Source organism: Oreochromis niloticus, linkage group LG15 (genome assembly GCF_001858045.2).
Source record: "Oreochromis niloticus isolate F11D_XX linkage group LG15, O_niloticus_UMD_NMBU, whole genome shotgun sequence".
NCBI lineage: Eukaryota > Metazoa > Chordata > Actinopteri > Cichliformes > Cichlidae > Oreochromis > Oreochromis niloticus.
In genome coordinates, this window is record NC_031980.2 from 17,646,382 (window position 1) to 17,670,937 (window position 24,556).

Genomic DNA, 24,556 nt, shown 5'->3' on the forward strand with positions numbered 1-24,556 from the left:
GCTGTATTATGTAAAAACTGCTTATTTTTACCATTGTTATGCAGACAGTATCCTGTTACATATATCTAGAAAGATAAATTTGGTCCTTGTGGAAAGTCTTCCTAGAAGAGTTAGATGTTAGAAAGCTGCAAAGGGTTTGCCAACAACATAAAACCCTGTGGATTAACTATGGGATACCACTCATTCATATGCATGTTACTTTACATTGCTCTCAGAGTAAAAGGCGAGTCTGTGAGTACTGGCACAGAAGTGTCAACAGTTTTGCAATATGAGGAAATATTGCTTTTGTTATCTTGTTATTGTCCTAATAAATGTGGTCAAAGTGATGAAACCTGGGAGCTTTATCTTCTTGTTAACAGCTATTTGATAACTGCTTACTGAAAATGGTCTTGTTATATGGCTTTTTTAATGGATGGTAGGAAATCAGCAGGATTTGGGGTCAAAGTTTGTTTATTGATTAATTAAATAATTAAAACGAGATTCATAAAATAAAAAACAAAAAGATCCACTTTTAACTATACCATAAAATTCCCTGACCCCATTTTGCACTGTATTGTATATACCGTCAAGATGTCCTACAAATCACAGTGCATGCATTTTTGAGGATGAGGCAAATTGTTAAAAAGCCAGTTTGTCATTTTGTACACCAAAATGTTGCTGGTGTTTCAGCTCATTCCAAGTGCATAACAGAGAGGAAACATCTCTTGGACCAGTTAAATAAAATGACCAAAATTGTAGCTACAATTGAAAAGCAACCTTCTATTAAAGCATTCACAGATGTGCTTGACTACGACATTGAAAAAAACCACTGGAACATCCCTGGACTCTGGCATGGAACCCCACCGAAGGCAACTAAGTCACTATTATAAAAGAAAAGACAGAGATATAAATTTGATAGAGAAATACAAGGAAGATTTTTCCAAAAGTATTACTGATTACATTAAAAGATGAATATGCTGCAAGCTGTAAATGTTTTTTATGAGGTTATGGTTTCAACGTGACGTCATGCATCACTGAGTGTGATATAATCCCAGTATAAATGCTCTTAAGGTTATTCCCAAACACCACCTCTTAAGAAGACATTCAGATGAAAGGAAAGACGGCCTCCAACAGGTCGACGTGCTTGTATTTGTGTGTTTGCGTGTGTTCTCCTGTTCTCTTCTGTGTTCATTGTTTACGGAGATAGCTAGCAACGACTGACTTCCGTGCTGCAGTGCTGGAGCCGCCACACCTGCGACACCCAGCTACCTCTAATCATTCGCCATCTTAGGCAGAACTACTTAATGGTGTGGTCGAACGGCAGTCAGCGCTGCGCAAGGGAAAGATATTGCATTTGTGTGTGTGTGTGTATATATACCAGGAACGGAGACGAAAGGGCAGTTCCGGGAGGAGGTTTACGAGCGCGGAGAAGCGTCTGGGAGGAGAACGGAATACTATCACACACCCTTTGAGCACTGGGAGGAGGACACCACTTATTATTGAGACTTTTGAACAGTTTATCCACTATAAATAAACGCACTGTTTATCTTCAAGTGCTCCGCGCCTGGGTTCACTCTTATCATCCACCGTGACAAAAGATACGGCAGTTTCATGTAACCTATGAGAAGTAAGTCTAAACTTCATTTTCTAACAATTTTCTTTTTTGCACAAATGTGTCTTTGATCAACATTATCAAAAAACTTAACAACTCTAGATATCCTATGACCAGTGTTGGGCAAGTTACTATGAAAAAGTAATTAATTATAGTTACTAGTTACTTCTTCAAAAAAGTAACTGAGTTAGTAACTGAGTTACAAAATTCTAAAAGTAATTAATTACTTGAAAATTAACTATTGCATTACTTTAAAAAAAAATGTTTAACCCTCTGGTGTCCAGGATATAATTGGCCATTTTTGACTACTTTTGATTTTCCCTCTACATTTCACCTTTAAAAACTATTTACTTTGCCTTGTTTGGTATCATTCTTTTCAGCACGACCTCACATATCTGAGTTATGTTTTCATTTTGACATACTGTATTAACACAGTAGTAGTAATACGGTGGCACTAGTTCAAAATGGCGGCCGGCATGCGCGTTCAGGTGCTGGGGGTATGCGAGTTCATGTGTGGAAACACACAGGGCGTCCGTGGGGTCATATGAGTTCATGTGTTTTTAACTTAATTTAATCAAACCATAGGGTTTTTAATTAAACAATTTTTTGTCACTTTGGCGTGTCTCAACATTCATTTATGCAGACATATGTGTCCTTAAGAGCAATTCTTTGTTTTTGCATGTAGGGGTGGAAGCCGTTTTTGTTCACAGTGCGCCTTAACAAACCGCGAATGCTTTTTATTTACATCTAGTCAAAAGTGTTGGTAATAGTGTTTTAATCACACTAATTTTGTGATTCTGACAATGTCTCAGCAGGCAGTGATGCAAGTATTTTATTTTATAAACCACTCAAATGGGAATTTCTTCTGAATGGGCAATGTCAGCCTGTTCACAAGTCTTTCATTTAATCAAACCACTAGTTTTAATCTAACTAGTTTTTACGCATCTACTGGGGTTTCTTTCACACGTTGATGCGATCATTTTATTTAAAAATCGTGATTTCGGAATGTTGATCCAAGAGGGAGACGGAGGCTGCTAGTTTTTTCAACACAGTAAATGGTCACAAATAACATTCAGCCCCTTTAGAAAATAGAAGCTATTGGGCTACTTCTAAAACACGTTGCACACGATGTCACCTTTTCCCCAAAGCAGCCAGTATCACTCTTTTCAAACTAAATGTGTTTTAATCACATTCATATTGTGATTCTGATATCCCAGGATGCAGCGATGCAACCATTTTATTTATTTAAAAACGGATCATTTTCTTCCGTAAGGAGTTTCATGGTTTCAGAGTAGTTTTTAACACAACAGATGGTCGCAAATAACATTCAGCCCTTTACAAAATAAACGCTGCAGTGATACTTCTAAAACCAGTCGCACAGACCCGTTCCGTCTTTTCACCAGCCGGCTAATTGTTTGAATTTGTTCAGGATTGCAAAAGCCCACTGCGGGTATCATTTAATTGTTGTGCTTCCTTAGGAAGACAAAAGATAGGTGTATCACTTAGTTGTTGAGAGTACCATGCATACAAGGACCCAACCTATTGTTTAAAGTGGTTGGTATCGGCTCTTTTTGTACTTCCTCGACAAGGTAAAAGCCCAGCAGATGCAGTATTGCCAACTCCTCAGTAAGGAAAATCGCTATTGGCTGTCCTAAAAGTCGCTAGAAGTCGCTAAATGACGTCAACGCCTAATTTGCATAATTGGTCATGCTAATGTAATTGTAACCTGTTGGAGAGAGAAATAACATCGTGGAAGACACATAAAGTCAGTATAAAACGTCCTAAATGCATTTAGAATTTATTTAGATCTACAAATTAAATTTCTTTTTGCAATTATTGTTTTTTAATGTCACAATTCCAACCCTGCTCCTTTATCCGGGCTTGGACCGGCAAAAGTGACCCGAAATCGGCACTCTGGTGGAGTTACTGTGTGTGTGTGTGTGTGTGTGTGTGTGTGTGTGTGTGTTTATAAGTAGTTTTAAAACTTGTGATCCACAAAACAGCATAACAGTAAAATAAGATCTGACTGCGTTACAGTCAGTGTGGGAGCAGCGGCTTCGCTCATGCACGATTCATTTGCAGTTTGGACGCATAGGTGTGAACATGTCCTGCCCTGATAGCAGCTGGGGGAGGACTATCCTCCGCCTGTGAGTGCTTTGGCACGGGTAAGGTGCCCACGGCAGCACCGCTGCTTGTTAACAGTAAGAGTGATACGCGCTTTCACGTCAAAAAGTCATCATAAATAAGTCTCCAATAACACCAGAAAAAGTCGCCAGATTTGTCGCTAGTCGCTTTTTAGAAAAAAAAGTCGCTAAGGGGTCTGAAAACTCGCTAAATATAGCGACAAAGTCGCTAAGTTGGCAACACTGAGCAGATGTACCAGTCGAGCAAGGTCTCGCCTATTTTCTGAAGTAGCCAGCAACAGCGGACCCTTAGGCCTATCTTGGCCAGTTACACCGAAGCTCAGCAACTGCGTGCCCCACCCTCATTTTTTAAACTTGCACAGCAAGGTGATGCCCTGCAGGTGTATCGCCCCCCCAGACTTATCGGCACCCCATCTACTGTTTTTGGAAGCACCCGGTCCTATATGAAGCGTTGCTCAGAGCGTGAGACCCTCGCCATTTCGCGTCAGGACCAGCGCCGGTGCAGACCATTTTCTACCCACACAGAGCGTTTCTGACCAGCCGGCGTTGCTTATGCATAAGAGAAAAGCGACAATACAACGCGGTTCTCTGCTCCAAGACATCCGCGGTCCTTTCACACGGTAAGGATGTGTGTTATAGCCAGCGCTTCATAAATGTCTGTCTGGCAGCGCAGATTATTCAAACTGTTTTTAAAACGTGACTCATTTGTTGTCCAAAAAACATTTCATCTAAATTTGCTAAGTTACTGATTTAAAAATATATATTTTCGAATTTTTAGCTGGATGTCAAACATATGATAGACTCTTGAGCATACTTATATAGCAAAATTCACAGTGGTATAACCATAAAACATGCCCAACTGTGCACCAATGCACTCTAGTGCAAGCCTTTAAACTGTATGCTGATAAGTGCATGAAGTATACCTTTACCTCTATACCTGAAAAGAGTCTGCATCCATAATTTGTGGATCTATTGATTTGTTTTTAATGTGGCGCTTTTTTTTTCTTTTTTTTTTTCACGAACTGCAGATGATGAAATCCTCTTTATTTGAGAAAGTGTCCCTAAGCTACTGCGGCTCATACTTACTGAGTTCCCTAGCTACTTCTTTACTATGTCAGTAAACTTTTTGAACAAGAAAGGTGTTGTAGATTTAAAGACACATCTTAATTGAAGCAAAGGCAAAACATCTGAATGAATTTTATGTGGCTGTTCATATTAAATCCATCAAAGAGTGAAAATCCAAAAGCTGCTGCAATCCTTTGTATTAATGATCTCTCTCTCTCTCTCTCTCTCTCGCTGTGTGAGTGAGTGAGTGCGTGCGTGCGTGCTCGCAGAAGGAAGGTCAAGGCAGGGCAGGAGCTCTTTTTTTTTTTTTTTTTGAATGCATTTCCAATCAGCTTTTCTTTTTTTGCAAGACGTGTAGCTCATACATTGCAATAAATGTATTCTGCTACATCTGCTAATGAGAGAACATGTTTTTCATCATAAAGACTGTGAAAATAAGCATTGTTAAAGTGTCACTTCAGTAATGCTGCTGGGAGAAACAAGTGTTGACTCATGTTTTTTGTTCTTTTGTTTTTTTAAATACATGACTTAAAACACTAAACTCTAATTTCAAAGGTTTATTTTAAGTTTAAAGAGTATAACAGCAGGTAAGACGATGAGTTTTGCTTCTCACTGTCCATGTTGTGTTGTAGTATCCATTATCATGTATGCTACTTTGCTCTGTGGACCGTAAAATGTTTCATTGTATTCATGAAATAAACCAGACTTTCAATGTCTGAATCTTTTACCGTTTTTCTGCTTTTGTTCACCCCAAGTTGACAAAACCCACAGACATCCAGAGTTAACTCACTAACAGTGTGGAGCAATCTCAGTGTATTTAGCTGCTTTTACCCTAAACACAATCAGCTGACTGAGAGAAATGCCTGTAGTCATCCACTTTGGTCATTATGAATGTTGAAGGAGATTTGTTCCATAGACACCTTATACTAGTGTTTTCTACACTTAATCCAACACAACTATGTTCTATTTTAATCCAGATTCCTTTTATAGATTACAGTGAAATTTGTTAAACCATTGCTTAATGGGACAGAAGTATAAGTCGCTCTTTACTAACACATTGTAGATAAGTTTATTGCTGGACAACACAGCTAGCAGTCTCACACACTCTTTAGATTTTGAAGTATTGTGTACAACGGTTTAGCTACAGATATAACTTCTACTTTTGATAAAGATCACTCCCTCTGCATATTTGTTAAGAAATAAAGCATCTTTACTGGGATATTTATTGTCAAACTATGCAATTTTCCAAATGTGTGTGGAGTAAAATGTTGTCCCCATGAATCATTCAGGATTAACAACACAAACTGTTTTGATAGCAGAAACAGTCTGCCTTATAGTTCCCACACTTTACCGCTAGTTTTACAAACACATTCTTCTTCATATCTGTTTAACTGGTTTTTTATGAAACTGATTTTCAATAGTACAACCAACGTCTAACTTTTCCTTGCTCCCCAGTATAAATGCAAGAATTTTGCAGGATTTATTGAAACTGTCACAATTTAACACTCAATGCCATAAACAGAGTTGATCCATGTCTCTATGGACACTGTTTCATACATCAACAGCTCTGAAAATCACTTTTAAAGTAATGTAGAACATGATCTCTCTCACTCTCAGCGTCTCTAAAAAAACCCAGCAAACTGACAATCACCTCTAAAGAAGGGGGTTAGTTTATAGGTTTTTTGCTTGTTTGTTTGTTTGTTTGTTTGTTTTGTTTTTTATCAGGCGCAACACCATGTAATGCATGGATGTTAGACTCTTTCACCACCATGCTCAGGGTCTCTGAGCTCTAACCATGGCTGCCAAATGTGCCTCTGAGCCTCTTGTGCCTTTTCACCACCAGACTAAGTTTGTAGTCTCGTCTCACCTACTAATATTATTTTATTACAGGACAATATTCAGCTAGGTTACTACTTTGACTTTCTTACTTTGAGCACATTTCTGAGCCCATACATTATCAAACTTTTACTTGAGTATTTCTGACACTAGCAGCTATACTTCTACTTAAGTCGCCTCTGTCAGTGCGCCCCAGGGCAGCTGTGGCTACAATGTAGCTTGCCATCACCAGTGTGTGAGAATGGGCGGATGACTGAATGTAGTGTAAAGTGCTTTGGGGTCCTTAGGGACTAAGTAAAGCGCTATACAAGTACAGGCCATTTACCATTTAAGTAAAAAATGCCTGCACTATCGGTATAAAGCTGTCTGTAATTCTTTAACAGTTCATGCAAAAATTATAAATTAAACCTGCAGCACAGCTAACTCTTTTTAATAACCAATAACAGGTGTATTTCTTAGATCTAGTGATACAGCCAAAACACTCTGCTTGTATAATGCCATATTCTCTCCCAGCGTACCCTTGTCTCACAACAGGGTGATTCCCAAAGTACGTCTCAATAAACAGAAACTCTAAAACCAGAACACAAAGATAAAGTTGGAAGATCAAAGATTAAGGTTTGTGTTTTTATAGCACGAAGTAAACTGTCCCCTTGTCTTCTAGGCCTTGGCGTGCGTACCTTAGAAGTCAGATTATACATTAGTCATACTTCCAAAAACATTTTGAATTCCATTTATAACTGAGATGTCAAGCTGATATCAGACATCTTATGCTCACCAGGAGCATGTATCCCCAACTTCAAAACCTTACGGTGTCAAATTCACAAGCCCAACATGGGCTCATTCAACACAGGGGCCAGAAGTGCATGTCACCCTTTACTGACACACTGTAAATAAGTTCAATACAGGGCAACTCGGCTAACAGCCTTGGAAACGCTTTACATGAAATAAAACTTTTTAGAAAACCCTTTACAAGAATAAATGTGATGATCTGTTTTACCTGAATCAAATGTATTAGTTTGTTTACTTGAAATAAAACTTGTTTTGGAAACCCTGTACATGAAGTAAAAAGTATCGTGTTGTAAGTTCTGGCATTAATATTTCCAGCTGATAAGGACACGTATTGCATTTCAAACGCTTTATACAAAAGAGTTTTAAACATCCACTTTGTCTGTAACGACAGTATCAAGCTACATAGCATTGTTTTTACTAAAATTCAACTTTTTCAGATGAAAGTTTTTCTGCTTTTTAACATTTTTTATTGTACTGTAACAACCTCTGAATGCCATTTTAGGATGATATTCTTGGAGATTCCAGATAGATAGATAGATAGATAGATAGATATAGATCTATCTATCTATCTATATATATATAGAGATATATATATATATAGATATATATATATATATATATCTATATCTATCTATCTATCTATCTATATATATATATATATATATATATATATATATATATATATATATATATATATATATATATATATATATATATATATATATATATATATATATGTATATGTGTATATGTATATGCTTTTGGAGTGAGGGTATCTAATACACAAGTTGTCACTGTGTTTTGTACTACCAGCTGTGAGGGATCTGCTTTTACTTTGTCTTGTGAGTATGTATTTTTCAAAGGAGATCTTCATCAAGTTGATTTGGTACCGTAGTCTTGTTGACAAGATTAAAAGACACGTCCATCAGAGTTCAGCAACATTTCAGTTTGATTAAATTAAAGGTTTTTTTTAAACTACACAGGGATTTATTTTCTCATCTGATATAGTTATCATATTGAACATGTCAGTGATGAAAGCAAGAAAATAAAGAAAAATAGTAAACGGCTGTCTAATTAAATTGTTCCTGTGAACCTTAAGCCCAAAACAGCCTTAAATCATCCTTTAATATGTTCGGTGTTACAAACTTGAAGAACCACAGAAAAGGTAATCAGAAATTAATCTAATCAGTTTTTCAGCCTTCATTCATATTGAAATGTTGAAATCTTTCCTGCTAGACCAAATTGCAGCATCTGATACTGCTGACCATAACATTTTATTACAGCTATTATTAAATGGAGAGACCTCTTCACACACACTGAGGTTAATTATGAAGCTTCAAGGGCTTCTGTGCAAAGACCAGTTCTATTTACATTATACATGCTTTAGAAGGCATAGCATACATTTTCACTGCTATGCAGATGATACCCACTTTTATTGGTTAAACTGCCGGGATGTCTTAGACACATAATGAGCTTTAATTTTCTGCTTCTAAGTTCAGATAAAACTGAGGTTATTGTTACGGGATGTAAAAATCTTAGAAACACTGTCTAGCAAGATCCTTACTCTCGACGGCATTGCCTTGAGCCGCCTGTTGTAGTGATTTGGCACATTATAAGTAAAATTGAAGCACACAATCCCGTCGCACAACATCAACATTTATTTATATACAAAATAAAAATGCTTTTTTTTTTTTTTTTTTTTTTTTTTTTTTTTACAGAAAAGAATTGTAACTTCACAATTCATCACCGTTTACGTGGGTACATAGGGTAAGTCCTCATCCTTATCCCATAGTGATTCGGGTAATTTGTCAGGGCCTTGGAAGGGTGGCCATATCAGGATACATGTTTTAAAAATGCGCTAAATGTAGGATACATGTTTGAAAAAGGATACATGCTTTTAAAATGTGGTAAAATGCAGGTTACACATTTTAAGAAAGAAAAATCTGGATACATGTTTGAAAAAATAAGCAGGGTAGCTGTTTGAAAGATACGGTACAATACGTTTTTTTTGTTTTTTTGGAAAGAATCAGTGTTTCAGAGAAAACATTAGCAGCCTCCTTTGTAACACTCTGTGACCAAGCGTGGCTGTCAGATTTTCACCACGTGCAACCCCACCAGATTGGTGTATGCCTCGGCGATGGCGTCAAAGACTTTCCTTTCCGATTTCAGTTCGTGCAAGAGAGTTTCCGCCACCATGAGGGCTTTGACGTCGTCCATTTTGATGTTGCGAGCAAACAGAAGCCGTTGAATAGATGGAATGAAACGAGGGGTGAGGAGTCTTTTTCTGATGCTGTGATAATTTTCAGCGTAAAAGTCATCCTCCAAGACTTTTACGCTGTGATAATTTTCAAAACATGTATCCTGATATGGCCACCCTTCCAAGGCCCTGACAAATTACCCGAATCACTATGGGATAAGGATGAGGACTTACCCTATGTCTACCCTATGTACCCACGTAAACGGTGATGAATTGTGAAGTTACAATCCTTTTCTGTAAAAAAAAAAAAAAAAAAAAAAGCAAAAGCATTTTTATTTTGTATATAAATAAATGTTGATGTTGTGCGACGGGATTGTGTGCTTCAATTTTACTTATAATGTGCCAAATCACTACAACAGGCGGCTCAAGGCAATGCCGTCGAGAGTAAGGATCTTGTTAGACAGTGTTTCTAAGATTTTTACATCCCGTTACAATAACCTCAGTTTTATCTGAACTTAGAAGCAGAAAATTAAAGCTCATTATGTGTCTAAGACATCCCGGCAGTTTAACCAATAAAAGTGGGTATCATCTGCATAGCAGTGAAAATGTATGCTATGCCTTCTAAAGCATGTATAATGTAAATAGAACTGGTCTTTGCACAGAAGCCCTTGAAGCTTCATAATTAACCTCAGTGTGTGTGAAGAGGTCTCTCCATTTAATAATAGCTGTAATAAAATGTTATGGTCAGCAGTATCAGATGCTGCAATTTGGTCTAGCAGGAAAGATTTCAACATTTCAATATGAATGAAGGCTGAAAAACTGATTAGATTAATTTCTGATTACCTTTTCTGTGGTTCTTCAAGTTTGTAACACCGAACATATTAAAGGATGATTTAAGGCTGTTTTGGGCTTAAGGTTCACAGGAACAATTTAATTAGACAGCCGTTTACTATTTTTCTTTATTTTCTTGCTTTCATCACTGACATGTTCAATATGATAACTATATCAGATGAGAAAATAAATCCCTGTGTAGTTTAAAAAAAACCTTTAATTTAATCAAACTGAAATGTTGCTGAACTCTGATGGACGTGTCTTTTAATCTTGTCAACAAGACTACGGTACCAAATCAACTTGATGAAGATCTCCTTTGAAAAATACATACTCACGAGACAAAGTAAAAGCAGATCCCTCACAGCTGGTAGTACAAAACACAGTGACAACTTGTGTATTAGATACCCTCACTCCAAAAGCGCATATATATATATATATATATATATATATATATATATATATATATATAATATATATATATATATATATATATATATATATATATATATATATATATATATATATATATCTGGAATCTCCAAGAATATCATCCTAAAATGGCATTCAGAGGTTGTTACAGTAAAATAAAAAATTTTAAAAAGCAGAAAAACTTTCATCTGAAAAAGTTGAATTTTAGTAAAAACAATGCTATGTAGCTTGATACTGTCGTTACAGACAAAGTGGATGTTTAAAACTCTTTTGTATAAAGCGTTTGAAATGCAATACGTGTCCTTATCAGCTGGAAATATTAATGCCAGAACTTACAACACGATACTTTTTACTTCATGTACAGGGTTTCCAAAACAAGTTTTATTTCAAGTAAACAAACTAATACATTTGATTCAGGTAAAACAGATCATCACATTTATTCTTGTAAAGGGTTTTCTAAAAAGTTTTATTTCATGTAAAGCGTTTCCAAGGCTGTTAGCCGAGTTGCCCTGTATTGAACTTATTTACAGTGTGTCAGTAAAGGGTGACATGCACTTCTGGCCCCTGTGTTGAATGAGCCCATGTTGGGCTTGTGAATTTGACACCGTAAGGTTTTGAAGTTGGGGATACATGCTCCTGGTGAGCATAAGATGTCTGATATCAGCTTGACATCTCAGTTATAAATGGAATTCAAAATGTTTTTGGAAGTATGACTAATGTATAATCTGACTTCTAAGGTACGCACGCCAAGGCCTAGAAGACAAGGGGACAGTTTACTTCGTGCTATAAAAACACAAACCTTAATCTTTGATCTTCCAACTTTATCTTTGTGTTCTGGTTTTAGAGTTTCTGTTTATTGAGACGTACTTTGGGAATCACCCTGTTGTGAGACAAGGGTACGCTGGGAGAGAATATGGCATTATACAAGCAGAGTGTTTTGGCTGTATCACTAGATCTAAGAAATACACCTGTTATTGGTTATTAAAAAGAGTTAGCTGTGCTGCAGGTTTAATTTATAATTTTTGCATGAACTGTTAAAGAATTACAGACAGCTTTATACCGATAGTGCAGGCATTTTTTACTTAAATGGTAAATGGCCTGTACTTGTATAGCGCTTTACTTAGTCCCTAAGGACCCCAAAGCACTTTACACTACATTCAGTCATCCGCCCATTCTCACACACTGGTGATGGCAAGCTACATTGTAGCCACAGCTGCCCTGGGGCGCACTGACAGAGGCGACTTAAGTAGAAGTATAGCTGCTAGTGTCAGAAATACTCAAGTAAAAGTTTGATAATGTATGGGCTCAGAAATGTGCTCAAAGTAAGAAAGTCAAAGTAGTAACCTAGCTGAATATTGTCCTGTAATAAAATAATATTAGTAGGTGAGACGAGACTACAAACTTAGTCTGGTGGTGAAAAGGCACAAGAGGCTCAGAGGCACATTTGGCAGCCATGGTTAGAGCTCAGAGACCCTGAGCATGGTGGTGAAAGAGTCTAACATCCATGCATTACATGGTGTTGCGCCTGATAAAAAACAAAACAAACAAACAAACAAACAAACAAGCAAAAAACCTATAAACTAACCCCCTTCTTTAGAGGTGATTGTCAGTTTGCTGGGTTTTTTTAGAGACGCTGAGAGTGAGAGAGATCATGTTCTACATTACTTTAAAAGTGATTTTCAGAGCTGTTGATGTATGAAACAGTGTCCATAGAGACATGGATCAACTCTGTTTATGGCATTGAGTGTTAAATTGTGACAGTTTCAATAAATCCTGCAAAATTCTTGCATTTATACTGGGGAGCAAGGAAAAGTTAGACGTTGGTTGTACTATTGAAAATCAGTTTCATAAAAAACCAGTTAAACAGATATGAAGAAGAATGTGTTTGTAAAACTAGCGGTAAAGTGTGGGAACTATAAGGCAGACTGTTTCTGCTATCAAAACAGTTTGTGTTGTTAATCCTGAATGATTCATGGGGACAACATTTTACTCCACACACATTTGGAAAATTGCATAGTTTGACAATAAATATCCCAGTAAAGATGCTTTATTTCTTAACAAATATGCAGAGGGAGTGATCTTTATCAAAAGTAGAAGTTATATCTGTAGCTAAACCGTTGTACACAATACTTCAAAATCTAAAGAGTGTGTGAGACTGCTAGCTGTGTTGTCCAGCAATAAACTTATCTACAATGTGTTAGTAAAGAGCGACTTATACTTCTGTCCCATTAAGCAATGGTTTAACAAATTTCACTGTAATCTATAAAAGGAATCTGGATTAAAATAGAACATAGTTGTGTTGGATTAAGTGTAGAAAACACTAGTATAAGGTGTCTATGGAACAAATCTCCTTCAACATTCATAATGACCAAAGTGGATGACTACAGGCATTTCTCTCAGTCAGCTGATTGTGTTTAGGGTAAAAGCAGCTAAATACACTGAGATTGCTCCACACTGTTAGTGAGTTAACTCTGGATGTCTGTGGGTTTTGTCAACTTGGGGTGAACAAAAGCAGAAAAACGGTAAAAGATTCAGACATTGAAAGTCTGGTTTATTTCATGAATACAATGAAACATTTTACGGTCCACAGAGCAAAGTAGCATACATGATAATGGATACTACAACACAACATGGACAGTGAGAAGCAAAACTCATCGTCTTACCTGCTGTTATACTCTTTAAACTTAAAATAAACCTTTGAAATTAGAGTTTAGTGTTTTAAGTCATGTATTTAAAAAAACAAAAGAACAAAAAACATGAGTCAACACTTGTTTCTCCCAGCAGCATTACTGAAGTGACACTTTAACAATGCTTATTTTCACAGTCTTTATGATGAAAAACATGTTCTCTCATTAGCAGATGTAGCAGAATACATTTATTGCAATGTATGAGCTACACGTCTTGCAAAAAAAGAAAAGCTGATTGGAAATGCATTCAAAAAAAAAAAAAAAGAGCTCCTGCCCTGCCTTGACCTTCCTTCTGCGAGCACGCACGCACGCACTCACTCACTCACACAGCGAGAGAGAGAGAGGGAGAGAGAGAGAGATCATTAATACAAAGGATTGCAGCAGCTTTTGGATTTTCACTCTTTGATGGATTTAATATGAACAGCCACATAAAATTCATTCAGATGTTTTGCCTTTGCTTCAATTAAGATGTGTCTTTAAATCTACAACACCTTTCTTGTTCAAAAAGTTTACTGACATAGTAAAGAAGTAGCTAGGGAACTCAGTAAGTATGAGCCGCAGTAGCTTAGGGACACTTTCTCAAATAAAGAGGATTTCATCATCTGCAGTTCGTGAAAAAAAAAAAGAAAAAAAAAGCGCCACATTAAAAACAAATCAATAGATCCACAAATTATGGATGCAGACTCTTTTCAGGTATAGAGGTAAAGGTATACTTCATGCACTTATCAGCATACAGTTTAAAGGCTTGCACTAGAGTGCATTGGTGCACAGTTGGGCATGTTTTATGGTTATACCACTGTGAATTTTGCTATATAAGTATGCTCAAGAGTCTATCATATGTTTGACATCCAGCTAAAAATTCGAAAATATATATTTTTAAATCAGTAACTTAGCAAATTTAGATGAAATGTTTTTTGGACAACAAATGAGTCACGTTTTAAAAACAGTTTGAATAATCTGCGCTGCCAGACAGACATTTATGAAGCGCTGGCTATAACACACATCCTTACCGTGTGAAAGGACCGCGGATGTCTTGGAGCAGAGAACCGCGTTGTATTGTCGCTTTTCTCTTATGCATAAGCAACGCCGGCTGGTCAGAAACGCTCTGTGTGGGTAGAAAATGGTCTGCACCGGCGCTGGTCCTGACGCTCTGAGGAACGCTTCATATAGGACCGGGTGCTTCCAAAAACAGTAGATGGGGTGCCGATAAGTCTGGGGGGGCGATACACCTGCAGGGCATCACCTTGCTGTGCAAGTTTAAAAAATGAGGGTGGGGCACGCAGTTGCTGAGCTTCGGTGTAACTGGCCAAGATAGGCCTAAGGGTCCGCTGTTGCTGGCTACTTCAGAAAATAGGCGAGACCTTGCTCGACTGGTACATCTGCTGGGCTTTTACCTTGTCGAGGAATTACAAAAAGAGCCGATACCGACCACTTTAAACAATAGGTTGGGTCCTTGTACGCATGGTACTCTCAACAACTAAGTGATACACCTATCTTTTGTCTTCCTAAGGAAGCACAACAATTAAATGATACCCGCAGTGGGCTTTTGCAATCCTGAACAAATTCAAACAATTAGCCGGCTGGTGAAAAGACGGAACGGGTCTGTGCGACTGGTTTTAGAAGTATCACTGCAGCGTTTATTTTGTAAAGGGCTGAATGTTATTTGCGACCATCTGTTGTGTTAAAAACTACTCTGAAACCATGAAACTCCTTACGGAAGAAAATGATCCGTTTTTAAATAAATAAAATGGTTGCATCGCTGCATCCTGGGATATCAGAATCACAATATGAGTGTGATTAAAACACATTTAGTTTGAAAAGAGTGATACTGGCTGCTTTGGGGAAAAGGTGACATCGTGTGCAACGTGTTTTAGAAGTAGCCCAATAGCTTCTATTTTCTAAAGGGGCTGAATGTTATTTGTGACCATTTACTGTGTTGAAAAAACTAGCAGCCTCCATCTCCCTCTTAGTTCAACATTCCGAAATCCCGATTTTTAAATAAAATGATCGCATCACCCAGTGAAAGAAACCCCAGTAGATGCGTAAAAACTAGTTAGATTAAAACTAGTGGTTTGATTAAATGAAACGCTTGTGAACAGGCTGACATTGCCCATTCAGAAGAAATTCCCATTTGAGTGGTTTATAAAATAAAATACTTGCATCACTGCCTGCTGAGACATTGTCAGAATCGCAAAATTAGTGTGATTAAAACACTATTACCAACACTTTTGACTAGATGTAAATAAAAAGCATTCGCGGTTTGTTAAGGCGCACTGTGAACAAAAACGGCTTCCACCCCTACATGCAAAAACAAAGAATTGCTCTTAAGGACACATATGTCTGCATAAATGAATGTTGAGACACGCCAAAGTGACAAAAAATTGTTTAATTAAAAACCCTATGGTTTGATTAAATTAAGTTAAAAACACATGAACTCATATAACCCCCACCGACGCCCTGTGTGTTTCCACACATGAACTCGCATACCCCCAGCACCTGAACGCGCATGCGCACACGCACGAAACCGGCCAAACTTGGCCGCCATTTTGAACTAGTGCCACCGTATTACTACTCACAGTTGATCTAAAATCAGACAAAAAACATAAAAAGTAGAAAAAGTTATATTTTTTACTTTAACAACCACAAACATGTTTAATGAATCATATTTCATAACTTCAAATGCAAATATAAATGGTCAATTTTAAAATCCTATGCACAAGTTTTGCAAATGACAAAGTTATTTGCAGCCATTTACCTTTTACCATTTTTTTAATAACCATTTCAAACTATTTACATAACGATAAACTTTTCTGCATTCAATAAGATGCCACACAAATTATTTGTGCCACTCCAAAAAAATTATTTCTGTCCACTATAAAGAAGAACATCACAGCCTGATACCTGCAGGCCTGACAGCAGCAGGTGTATCACTCATCCTGTTTTTTACCTGGAGACAGCAGTCACCTCATTGTTCTGACACACAACACAAGACTATTCACAACACTACACACTAACTACACAAGACAACACACTAACTACACACTCCAAACACGCTAAACGTCACAAATCTCTTACATCTCAAAACTCGCTCTCTCTTTTTCTGCTCTCTCGCCGTCACTCCTAAAACGTCCTCCTCTTCATAAACAACCAAATGTCCTGTTGCCATATAATTTTTTTGATTGGTCAACGTGGTGCATTTTTCCACCAACACGAACAGGCAGGGGTTTTTTTTTGCTCATAAGCAGAGAGTGCTTGCTAGCGCTGTCCTTAGACAGTAAACGTGATGAAACTATTGAGGAAAAACACGCGTATACATTGTTTATTATGACTCTGGTTTTACGTGGCCTATCAACACAATTTAAAAACTGGTATATATCACCTTGCTGCTATGCCATCTTAAAGTGGTCATGTGATTGGCTTACCACGACTACTTTATTCTTCCTCAGTCAAACAGCAGCACTCATGCGATTGTTTTGCCCCCCCTAGCTACAGGTGTTGTGCCAAAAAGTGATTGCAATCAGCGGGAGCACGCAGCTGCTTAAAGCTGCAGCACCCAGATTACTTATGTAGACAGCTGCTTCCGTGCAACTGATATAAGATGTTGCATGTATTCTTGTTGAAAAATAGTAACGCGACCACACCGCATTTTCTTGTTAGTAACAGTAATGGCGTTGTAACGATAGAAATAGTAATTAGATTACTCGTTACTGAAAAAAGTAATGCCGTTACTTGTAACGCCGTTATTCCCATCACTGCCTATGACCAGGATGAAAAAGAATGTACAGAAGGGAAAATCATGGTTAGTAATCTTTGTATTAACTCAGTGAAGTATGCATTGTTTGTTTATTTGACTCATTAATGTCAAAGTATTATTTTTCATAGCTCTATATTAAGTAAATAATATTTTGTCTTTAGGTTTATAGAGAAGAGCACAGAGGAACAATCAGATTCATGAATGATGGACAATGAAGACAAGACTCCAGGTACACAGCCACACACATTAATTCTGTTATTGTCAAAGTTTCTCATTTAAAAGGTATTAGATTTTATATTTGCATGTATTTATTATTCATCTAAAGTTTTATCATAGTAGTTAGTGTTTGCCACCATGAGAATAATTTTCAACTGTTCAAAGGATTAAATGTAATAATTTTCTTAGTATCATCAACAATCAATTTACTTTTGGTAAAAGAAAAGGGTCCAGGACCAGTTTAATGTTTTAAAGTCAAAGGGGACCTGCTAAAATAGTTGATTAAACGGAAAAGGAAAACAACAATAAAGAAAATATTAAATCCTATGAATTAATTATTGTAAATTCAGAAATTTAGTAATTGTTTTCGGTCATTTTGGTCATCTAAGCCTGTGACAACAAAACAGTGGTTGTCTAATATAAGAGAGCAATTTTAACAAAAAAGCCAGTTGAGTTTAAGTTGTGCTACAGTACATAAAGCAACAGTAAAAAAAACACCAGTTATGGATTATTAATTTATTAGTCCTAAAGATTTCATAATTTCTGACTGTTTCACCGATATAGTTTTGAATCTAATAGTAATGTTAGTTACATTCAAGATACAAAATGCTTGTTAGTATTTTCTTATTGCTACGGGGGCATTTCAATTAAAATAAAATTAAATAAAATTGTCACTCAGTCCTCAGCTCTTCAGTGTTTGCCCAATGAGGCCACAGAGGCTTAGAACTCTCTCTTAGTATTGATTTATATCCCATTTTATTTTTCAAGAAAAACTCTGAAAGCAATAGAACAAATTACAAGGTTTTTAAAGACAAATAATAGTTGTTCTAGCTATATAAGTATCCATTGAAAAAGGAGAATGGTACATCGATTGCATCCTGTCTTCCCTTTATATTTTATTTATTATTGAAATATTTCATTCACCCAGACAAAATAAAAAACTAATTTATAACTATATAGTTAAATAACAAACATATAGTCAAAAATTCAGTCACAGATTTTGGAGAAGTTCTTTCTAAAATGCTGCTTGTCTTTAATTGAAACTTCTGTTTCCCTTCTTTAGGCCTGGTAAAATGTATCGCTAAACTTGGACTGGAAAATTTTTATCCCAACAAGCTGACGCTGCAACTTCTATTAGAAATCAACAAAGGCAACACATATGATCACCCTGTTCAATCAGTGAAAGATATACCATGGTGCTTCTTTAGAAGATTGTTTAAAATCAATGCAGAGTGCAGGGACTGCACACACGTACCGAATAATAACCATGAGGAGGATCTGTTTGATGATCAATATGACCTTGACTTTTGCCCTACAGATGACACTGACGATAGGTTTAACCCAGTTGACATCATAGTAGCACTTTTCAAATGTGCTGACAGCTTCTTGCAACAGCAAATGACCCTCAAGATGTCAATGTGCCAGTTTTCTGTCCCACTGTTGATGCCTCATAGCAATAACAGTCAGTGTAACCTGATGCTTTGGGCTCTAAGAGACATTGTCAAAGAGTGGCGTCCACATGATTCGTCTCAATCAAAAAGCTTTGTTGAAGACAACATTGTTCAAGCAGATATGCCACTCTATTCATTTGTGAGGCTGAAAAACTGCAGCCTATCCAAGTCACAGCTTTTGAATATTATTCTCAGCCGGGGTCAACAGAATCACAATTACTTCATTCACAGAGAAATGGAAGGAGGAGCAATTGAAAAGAAAATTGCCAATGGACTGGTTGAGGTTTGTTGGTACCTGCCCAGTGGAAGAGAAAATCTTGACATTTTTCCAGAGCCAGCTGCTTTCGCTAATTTGCGAGGAGACATTTTTGAGTCGCTCGCACAATTCTATTTTCTTTACCAAGTATCAACTGCTGTCTTTGTGTTCCTGGACAAAGTTGAAGAAAATGAGCAGAAGATTTTGCTTTCTCTACCAGATGTGAAAACAAAACTGTTCTTAGTAGTTGATGTCAAAGACAGGAATGCAAAAGAAGACATGTTGTCTGTGAAGGCAACAGTAAAAAAATTGGATTTACCAAAATCCAGCATCAAAATTAAAGGCTCAAACATGAACGTTGTTGAGTTTTCAAAAAAGATTTGTTCAGCTATTAAGACCTCAAATGCAACCACAATGAAAATGATCAACATGTTTGACAAAGCTGCTGAATTTGGTTTGTCTGTGGATGAATGCAAGAGTGAAAACCAAGAAAAGGCAGCTGAAGAGATTATGAGGGGCATTGGAGTGCGAATTATATCTGACTACAAGAAACAACAACTTCCTCTGCAGGGAGACAACTGGAAGAAGTTGTCACAGTTGGAAAAAGAACAGTGTAGATTAAAAGATTTTGGTGACTCAGGACCGGAAGAGTACAAATGTAAACTCCAGCAAGAAGTGAAGCAAATTAAGAAGGAGCAAAGTACCTACAAATTGTCCAAAGCAATGCGAACTTTTATTGCTAACTTATCTACGAACAACAAGGAAGAACAAAACTATTTCCTTAAATGGATGAAACTGAAGCTTGATACACAATCACGGAAAAAACTCTCCACATTGAGAGAGAAATTTAAAGAAGAGTGCAAGAAGAAAGTGTCCAAACTCATTGCAGAGCTGGATCAAGCTTTGCTGGAGAGCTCTTTAGGAATAGAGCATTACATGAGAGAGATGGGGCTGATCTATGAGTTTTCTTTGCACTCACAAAAAACTGTTGATGAAATAGATGCTCTGCCAAGTGTTGTAGCTAAAATGCTGCTCGATGGATATCCTTTAGAACTCTTGGATGGAGATGCTTCTAATATTCCAGAGAGATGGGTCGCAGATGTGCTGATGGAGCTTCATAGGAAGGTTGGAGAGAAGAGCAGACTGTTGGTAGTGTCTGTGTTGGGTGTTCAAAGTACAGGGAAATCAACACTCCTCAACACCATGTTTGGTGTGCAGTTTCCTGTCAGCAGTGGCAGATGCACAAGAGGGGCTTATATGGTCTTCCTCAAAGTTGGTGAAGATTTAAAAACCGAGCTGAAATATGACTTCATAGTTCTCATTGATACAGAAGGTCTAAAATCTCCTGACATGGCACAACTAGAAGACAGTTATGAGCACGACAACCAGCTGGCAACCTTTGTCGTTGGTCTAAGCGATGTAACCATTATCAACATTGCAATGGAGAATGCAACTGAAATGAAAGATGTCCTACAAATCACAGTGCATGCATTTTTGAGGATGAGGCAAATTGGTAAAAAGCCAGTTTGTCATTTTGTACACCAAAATGTTGCTGGTGTTTCAGCTTATTCCAAGTGCATAACAGAGAGGAAACATCTCTTGGACCAGCTAAATGAAATGACCAAAATTGCAGCTAAAATGGAAAAGCAACCTTCTATTAAAGCATTCACTGATGTGCTTGACTACGACATTGGAAAAAACCACTGGAACATCCCTGGACTCTGGCATGGAACCCCACCGATGGCACCAGTGAACACAGGTTACAGTGAAGCTGTAGCAGATTTCAAGAAAAATCTTTTGGAAATAATGAAAGATGACAGAGGCAGAGCAGCCACAGAGATCCCAGATTTTCTTGAATGGATGAAAAGTCTGTGGAGAGCAGTCAAATATGAAAACTTTATCTTTAGTTTCAGAAACACTCTTGTGGCTCATGCTTATGACAACCTTTGCAAAGAGTTTAGTCAATGGGAATGGGAGTTCAGAAAACACATATTCTGCTGGCAGACAGAAGCAGAGTTAGAAATCTTAAATACTGACAATGAATCAGAAGTTAACACTTGGGAAAATGTGGTCCATTCCAAAAAATCTCAACTGTCTGGCAAATTAACAGATCAAAAACAGCTAATGATGGAGAAACTAAGTCACTATTATAAAAGAAAAGACAGAGATATAAATTTGATAGAGAAATACAAGGAAGATTTTTCCAAAAGTATTACTGGCCTTGCCAAAGAAATTCGACAGTCTGTGTGCATTAAACTTGATTGTGCCCTTGAGCTAAAGATCAGCAAAAAGAAGGCTCAAGATATACAGAGAAAATACAGAGATGTGATTGAAGAGCAGGTCATGGAGCTCTTGGGTAACTGCAAAAATTCATCTCTCTCAGATAAACAGCTGATAGATGAGTTTGAAAAGATGTGGACTGAAGCAACAATAAATGTGTGTGGTCTGGAACAGCGAGATATTGCAGGATCAGTCCTGGAGCAATTGAAAAAAAAATTCTTAAACCGGAAAGTCAACAAGGATTTACAGGTTGACTTAGAAGAATATGGAAAAGATCCATTTAAAGTTAAACATGCCCATTCAGATTCCTGGTTGAAAAAGTTTAAAAACTGGATTCTAGGTGATTGTCAGAGTTTTGCAGACAGTGCAATTGAATCTTGCACACAGTTTGTACTTGATACAGTAAAGACAAATGGAGATTACCATGAGTCTTTCGCAAGGGAACTTCTAGAGAAAATTGATAGTTTCCTTGAACACAGTTGCAAACATCACAAAACAAATATACAGTTTGAGATTGACCTGAAACTTCACATTTGTAGCTTTGCCACAAGGCAGTTCCTGGAAATGCACAAAAAGTTCCTGTACAAAAACAATCCTCAAAATAAGCTGGAGAAGCTCAAGAATCAGTATTTGTCAGACTTTCTCGATTTGTACAAAGAGAGAGATCACTGCCAACGAAAAGCAAATGATTTTGCCAGAGTTTGCATCAAACCTGCAGTGGAAGACTATGTAAACAGATCACTGGGAGTAGATATTGTAGATGAGATTGTGACCAGCTGTCATTCAACAGAGTACAGTTCCCGCTCTTATTTCCAGTACAACATTCAGAGAGAATTACTTCAAAAAGAAGATTTCAATAGTTTTGTGAGGTACATCAGTAACTATGAAATGTATGTTAAGAACTGGATTTATGAGCACGTCAAGCAAAAAATGTCAGAGGATGAAACTTTATGCAAACTGAAAAACAAGATCCTGCAGGTCATATTTACAAAAATCACAGAAGCGTTAAATAAGGCATCAGAAGCAAAGGATGGCACTCATCTTGAAGATAACAAGGAAAACATCACAGAGTTCATCAACAGCATGCACAAATATCTAATTAAGGACATCTCATTATCAGAGGAGGATGAAAAAGCCATCCTGTTTCAAATCCAAAGCACATGTTATCCATTTATCAAAAGTCTCAAGACCTCAATAGAAGACTTAAAAGCAGAACTTCAGCAGGAATTCTCAAAATCCAAAGATATTGCTGCAGATTTGGAAAAGCTTCCAATCAGACCACATGATGAGCTTTTCAAGCGGGTGTTTGGTTGTGGACAACAGTGTCCATTTTGTAAAGTGCCCTGTGAGGCTGGAGGGAAAGAACACGCTGAGCATCATGCAGCTGTACATCGGCCACAAGGTCTTGGCAGATATAGAGACCTTGACACAGAGAAGCTGGTTGAAACATTATGTACAACTGATGTGTACAGTGGATGTAAATTTCGTAATGCACTCACTAAGCAGGAATGGCATCCTTACAAAGAATACAAAACATATTATCCAGAGTGGCACATTCCAGCAGACCCTTCCATAGAAGCATCGGACTATTGGAAGTATGTTTTAGTGAAATACAATGAACAGTTTGCTGAAAAATATGACGCCAAGCCAGCTGATGTTCCACAGGCCTGGAGAAGCATTACAAAGGAACAAGCACTGAAAGGCTTAACAGAAGCATTCAACATGAAGTGAATCAAGTACAATCCTAACAAATATCATTGAAGAAAACAATGTTAAAATAAGCAATGATGTGTACTTAGGATACAGGACATCATCATTACGAAGATCAGTCCAAATAAAAATAAATCAATACTAATAGTAAATGATTTACTTGGCTGAAAGATGTCAAGCTTTCTTATTTTCTTTTGTATTGTGTCCTTGATATAAACTACAAATAGTAAGTTTTGACCTTTTTTTAGAGACCATTGTTAGAGTTTTTTTTATCTTATATTATTTGCTTTTCAGACTTTTCAATTTTCTGAAGTTTTCCTGTTTTTTATTCAATATTCTAGATGTTTCATATTCACTACAAAGAATATGTAATAACATTATTTTACAACATGATCATTTATATTTTTGTTTTCTTTTCCTCTGTTTTCCCAAAATATTTTAATATGAAAAAGTAATTTAATTTTAAAATACTTGCTTCAAAATTATATCATGAATTTCTGCAGGGGTTTTTGGACAGCTGGTCATGTCATTTCAGACTTTAACTTTTTCTAAACATTTCACTTTTTAAAGAATTTATTTCATCAGTAATTCATATTGCAACACAGCTATGCATGATAATAAAGACAACAATGCTAATGCTACTTATGACTTTTAAATATCTTTACGTTTTTATTTATCATACACACATTTTAATACTTACACCTATAGGTATAGGTATTTTCATGTTATGTGCATTTATAAATAATTTATGTGTCAATGAAACTGACCTTTTGCTAATTTTTCCTTTTTCTATAAACAAACCAAGAGGAGAAAAAAAAACTAGCATCTGAGGGTAACCATTTTTTTTCTGTTAGACTTGTAATGATTTCAAATAGGCTTTTTTTGTTAAACATTTTAAAGTTCACAGATATATAGCACAACAATTTGCACGATGACTAGTAATGATGATATACTGTATGTACACTACATTTGAAAAAGTCTTCATAATAAATATGTCTTCATAATGATTTTTTTAAGTCAATATTCTTGCTTTAAATTCTCATTTTTTTTTAAACATAGCCATAGCACATTACATTGATGTCAATTTGCACTAGCCCTTAAATGCTGTTGGTACCGACTGTTTCATGGGCCACAATAAAGACTAAATGAAAAGAGTTACATCTTGGTTGGGAGGAGTCTGAGCTTCTAAAAGTGGGGAATTAGCATCTCTAAACAACAATTCAGAAAAGTTTGATTTTGCATATTGAAAAGACTGATCCAATCACTCTGAAAAGACTTTCTAACAGGTCTTCTCTCTTTAATGTCACAAAAACTGGAAAA

At 36.8% G+C, this 24,556-nt stretch overlaps 1 protein-coding gene across 1 annotated transcript; it reads left to right on the top strand.

The window, feature by feature from the left end:
- The first annotated feature begins 1,207 nt into the window (after positions 1 to 1,207).
- LOC100701731 (up-regulator of cell proliferation) lies at positions 1,208 to 24,210 on the top strand. The gene is made up of 3 exons (XM_003446312.4): positions 1,208 to 1,606; positions 17,485 to 17,552; positions 18,603 to 24,210. Exons 2-3 carry the CDS (start codon positions 17,525 to 17,527, stop codon positions 23,255 to 23,257), a joined length of 4,683 nt encoding a protein of 1,560 aa, XP_003446360.3. The 5' UTR covers positions 1,208 to 1,606; positions 17,485 to 17,524; the 3' UTR covers positions 23,258 to 24,210.
- Positions 24,211 to 24,556: the final 346 nt, after the last annotated feature.